At 41.1% G+C, this 5,167-nt stretch overlaps 1 protein-coding gene across 1 annotated transcript; it reads right to left on the bottom strand.

Moving 5' to 3' along the window:
• Positions 1-865: 865 nt before the first annotated feature.
• hrh1 (histamine receptor H1) lies at positions 866-2,820 on the bottom strand. The gene has a single exon (XM_085924458.1). The coding sequence runs from the start codon at positions 2,797-2,799 to the stop codon at positions 1,186-1,188; it is 1,614 nt and encodes a 537-aa protein (XP_085780584.1). The 5' UTR covers positions 2,800-2,820; the 3' UTR covers positions 866-1,185.
• Between the last annotated feature and the right edge of the window lie 2,347 nt (positions 2,821-5,167).

Here is a 5,167-nt window from a genome sequence, read left to right as displayed (position 1 = left end):
AGATGAGTTAGGCACCGTCCAAAAAGTACACTGCTGAATTAAAACGTAAAGAGTGGAATTGTCATGCAGCTTTACAACAACGTGTATGTGGCATGTTTTGTCAAAAGAAAAATCCAAGATTCAAAAATTACATTCTCACAGCATAATGCATTTCTCTCTAATATTCTATAGGCCCATTTCTTATGTCAACGTAGAACCTAGAAAACCATCTTGCATCAAACCTGCTTGTAATTAGGGTTAGTAGTTTGTAGTTAGGGTTAGGGTTAGGGTTAGGGTTAGGGTAAACTTGACTTGACTTGATATATGATTCTTTCGCAGTGACGTCATGATTTGTCAAAAAAGTTACTGTGATGAGAACTTTTTGAATTTTATTAGTCGTGTAACCAATCCCATTACACAATGAAGCTCATTACCAATAACATTTCAAATATGACATCATTTTGACCTCATTACTATCCTGTCAGAGATTTAATCACTGTGATAACAGCCGATGCAAAATGTGATAATGTGCTCTAGAGCCTGATTGAGCTTCCTGCAATCCAAATATTGAATCAGCACAAATTAAATTCAGGCTTCAAAATGACTGGAAATATAATTATATATAGATAAAATAAAAATAATAAATCAATACAATGAGCTGCATACACATGCTTGTAATCCATTTGTTTTTAAATTGATGAATTACTTTAATTCAACAAGAATGTTTTTTCTTAAACCATTTCTTTTTGTAATTTCATTCATGCAATCATAAAAAAAGTCATTCCACCCACAGAACTGTAGCCAAGTCATTAAAGTTTTAGTTCACTTTATTACCATGAGCATTAAAGTGAGTCTCAATCAGATAAAATTACAAAACACACCTGAAATGACACATAAAATATCTACATTTAAAGACACACGCCTGCAGTGTCACCTCAAATGTGACAATCAGGCCCATGTTGGATTTGAAACAGGCAGGGCATCACTTTGCGCATGCTGGCAGGTGGAACGTGTGGCACCGAGCCATCAAAGCACTTTAAAGTTTTTGTCATTAGCTATTAAACCGAGAGTGGTCTTGCTTTGACTTCCCTTCAAAGTGCAGTTGTGATCAGCAGAGAAACCATCCCCAAAAAAAAAACAAGACAACTTCAGTGTTTTCTTATTCAGAGCTGCGCTGTAGAATTTTTTTTAAAATCACTGCAACACTTACAAATTTAGATGCAGAATATTTTTAAAGACTCTTTTAAAATTCCTATTACACAATGGGTATATAAAAGGGTTAAGGGTGGAGTTCATGTAACCGAGCCATATGGTGAACATGTGCAGGTCATGGTGCACGCATTCTCTACAGAAGGCCATGACCATGAAGGCTATGAAGTACGGTATCCAACACAGCAGGAAAGCTGCGATGATGAAACCCAGTTGCCTGGCCGCTTTGTGTTCCTTGTGGATCCTCAGGCTGTGAAGTCTCTCACGGGAGTGATCAATGAACCTTTGCCACGTCTGCCGCAGAGTCAACTCGTTCTCCGGGTCTACCTCGGCGTCATCGGACGCTTTGGACCAGGGCACGGAGCCACCGGGGCCGTCGTCCTTGTTGTTGTAGAGCACGGACGTGTACTTCTGCACCTGGCTGATATTGCTGACCGAGTTTGGGACAGTCACGTGACATTCATTTAAAGATGATTCCTGGTGCTTTTCTGAACCGGCATTTTCTGGTGGCGAGCAAGTTGAAGCGAGTGAAAGCGCAGCATCTGGACTCTTCTCGTCAGGACGTAAGGAGTCCCTCACTAGTTTTGAAGACACTTTGTCTTCCTTTGTTGTCATGGCAAGTAAGGTCGGCTTAGGATATTGCGCGCCGATTTTTCTGTGTGATCTCGACAGGGAACTTTTGCTTTTATCAAATTCTTCCAGAGAATATGTCTGCTCTAGAAGTTTCTGGTCAAGCTCCCTTTTTAAAAGTTTCACTGGAGCCTCGCATTCTTTTTCGACAGATTTGGACTCGTTTGATGACAAAACTTTTTGCTCATTGTCCTTTTCCCCAAATGAATCTGTTGGATGAATGATCCTCTCTCTGTCTCGCAGATGTTGTCTTACCGCCAAGTAGATGTGTGTATAAAACCAAAGCATCAAAATAGAGGGCACGTAAAAATTCAAGACAGCGGTAAGAACTTTAAACCATGTGACAAAGCGAAAATCGGTGTCACACTTGTTCTCCTCCTCGGGTTTAAGTTCGACATGGGCGAAGGACCTCCATCCTAAAATCGGAAAAATCCACAACATGGACAGCAGCCAGGCTCCGGATATCATTACACTTGCTCTCCCTCTCGTTCGATACTTCAGATACTTCAGCGGTTGCCTCACAGAGCGGTACCGATCCAGACAGAGGATAAACAAGCTAAATATTGACGCCGTGCTTGCCACATAATCCATAATCAACCAAAACTGGCAGACGGCTCTGCCCAACTTCCATTCGTCCTGAAGCAGATACACCAGGTTGAGCGGCATCACAGTTGTGCCGACGATCAAATCGGCCACCGAGAGGCTTATCACGTAGAGGTTCCCTACCGTGTGCAAGCTCTTTTCCTTTTTCACGGCGTAAAGAACGAGCAGGTTCATTAAAATGGTGAGGAGGGACAGGAAAGCTAGAGAGACACCCAGCAAGGCGCTCTGCAGTTGGTCATGGACCGGGAACGTGTGATTAATCGTCGGGGCGTTGGGATCATCCGGGTGACCGCCCCAACTGTTGCAGCTGTTGCTGTCGTCATAGCTGTTTGTGTTCAGGTGCTGGTGGACCTTGGAGAGTGACAGAGTAGATTCCATCCTAGGAGATGAGCGCTTATCGATCCAATCCCATGGTGGTAAACAGCAGTGAGCCCAAACTTGAGGACAAATAGCTTCTAATGACGCAACAAAAACGTCTAGTGAAAAGGCATTACGATTGTGGTCTCCATCGATGGTCCATTGATTGTTCTGTTGACACCTTGAAAATATAAAGGAGAATAGATGTTAGATGGCTAGTAGTAATTATACCCCCTCAGCGTATTGCTTTTGTAGAACTTAGGATAAAGCTACAGGTGTGTACTAAAATTAATTATTCTATCGATTATTTAATCGATTAATCAAAATCGGATGTGATTGTATCTGCATTACAATGTATGAAATAAACATTTCCCCCCAATTACTGTTTATCAAACAATTGGTTTCGTTTATTTTGTACTATTTAGTGATCAAAAAAACAACAACAAAATTAGTCACGCAATATTGCACATTGATGGTCATTGTTTTTAAAACAGATGTTTACAAATGTCTTATTTTGCCTGTTGTTAAAATGAGACGATTAATTTGCTAAATGATTGGTTGTCAATTAATCGATTAATTTGGACACTTTTAGGTTGCACTGCTATGATGTCAAACTAATTACATTGTCAATGCAGTTATTAGCAACCTGCCAAACACACTCCGCCGTGGAAATCACCAAATCATGAATCGTAAACTAAACTGTATGGCTTGATGGAAATGTGTTGAGTCAATCCCATGATTTAGATTCTCTCTTCTCCAATGCGTCAAATGCAACACTTCTGGGGGGTTTTCACACTCGGCAGTTGGAGAGGAAAAAACTTTCATGAGCTGTAATGCTTTTTTTGCCTTTAAAAAAACATGTCTGAGTGCTTTCGAATCTATCAGGCTTCGAAAATGTTAATGTGACTCGACACTTCCCATAATATTTTAAGTAAAAGTTGGAAATGACCCTCTGGTGCTTCACACTTCACTGTCCAGCTGGCTGCCTTTAACACTCAATCACACGCAGAGACGTACCCACATAAAATGGTGGTAAATCCAGTCAGCACACAAACTGTGATATAAAAGCCGAGTCCCTAATTGTGTGTTTATGCCTGCTTGAAACCCTTTCCATTCAAAGAATTCCACAGCGCATAAAAATTCATGGCCTTTGCATATTTGCACAGCACGTCTCATGTTGTCAGTAGACATGCTCCTGTCCTGACTCTCTGATGGGGGAAGACTTAATAAGGCGCTGCCATGGATGCAGATGTTTGTGCGTGTATCCTGTACATTGCGTTCATAGGCGTCTCTTGCTCTGTAAATTGGAGTGCGTCATTTCACCTTTCGGGATGACGACAGTAAGTGAACTGGTGCATTGTTCCACGGCATGAAAACATTCCTCTAATAGACACTTCGATTTTCTCAAGATAACAAGCATAGTCACAGTTAATATCTCTATTCATAAATGGTACCGTTCACACGTAGCCATTACATTGTTCAGCCCCCGTGAACCATTTTGCTAACCAAAACATAAGCACCTACCGATTCGCATGAGAATTTTCCCTGTACATTATCAAGGATAGCACAGTAGACACAGACTTGTTACGGGTCATTGTTTTTCCAGTTGTGAATATTTTGCACCTCATTTGTAACTACCTATAAGTTTTTGTTTTTCCTTTTGCTGTGAAACAGTGCGGCTCAACTTGAAAAAACAGAAAACAGAAGGCCAAAATTGCTTTTGACTCAACATACATATTAAAATGACCGCTGTATGATTCCAGTGTAGACTGGTGTCCACCCAAATTAGGATTGCTTGACCTTGGTGGAGGTCTAGGTAGATTGGCTCAGGTGGCGGTTGGGCCTGTTGATCAACTTGATACCGACGTATCTTCATTGAAAGAGCCATTGGCCATCGGCTTTCTTTCCACGGCAGTAAATGACACCATTCATCAACGTGCGAATGAGATCCCATTCAGTATGGCTGTATACTCACATTTATCATACCACTTATACATTGCGCCTTCCCGCCATTTATATACACCCTGAGGTTGCAGTTTACATAGGTTAACATTGGCCTCCACAACACTAGGTGGCGATTGTTTAACTTTCAGCCGGTTTGGCTGTTTTCTATTATTTGTTCATTTAATTTATTTGGTTAGCCATCATGTGCAAGCCAATAGTTCCACATGCACACACCATTTCTGGTATGTAAAAAGAATATATTATGTGAATAGTATATATTTTCAACATTATTTTTCGTCATGTGTGCAGAACACGTGCCAACCAATCAGAAGACAGAAAATAGATGCTGTTATTTTGCGCCAGCTCACGAGCTGGTTTTCTGAGGTGTATTTGAAAATAGCTATATTTGCCAACCCTACTGATTCCTAAAGTGCCTGGGCAGATT

Source organism: Syngnathus leptorhynchus, chromosome 11 (assembly GCF_054491065.1).
Source record: "Syngnathus leptorhynchus isolate UIUO chromosome 11, UIUO_Slep, whole genome shotgun sequence".
NCBI lineage: Eukaryota > Metazoa > Chordata > Actinopteri > Syngnathiformes > Syngnathidae > Syngnathus > Syngnathus leptorhynchus.
This window is presented reverse-complemented; position numbering and strand designations above follow the sequence as displayed.

Bases quoted from the DNA above. Each gene is read 5' to 3' on its own strand.
- hrh1 (XM_085924458.1), bottom strand. From the start codon at position 2,799: ATGGAATCTACTCTGTCACTCTCCAAGGTCCACCAGCACCTGAACACA.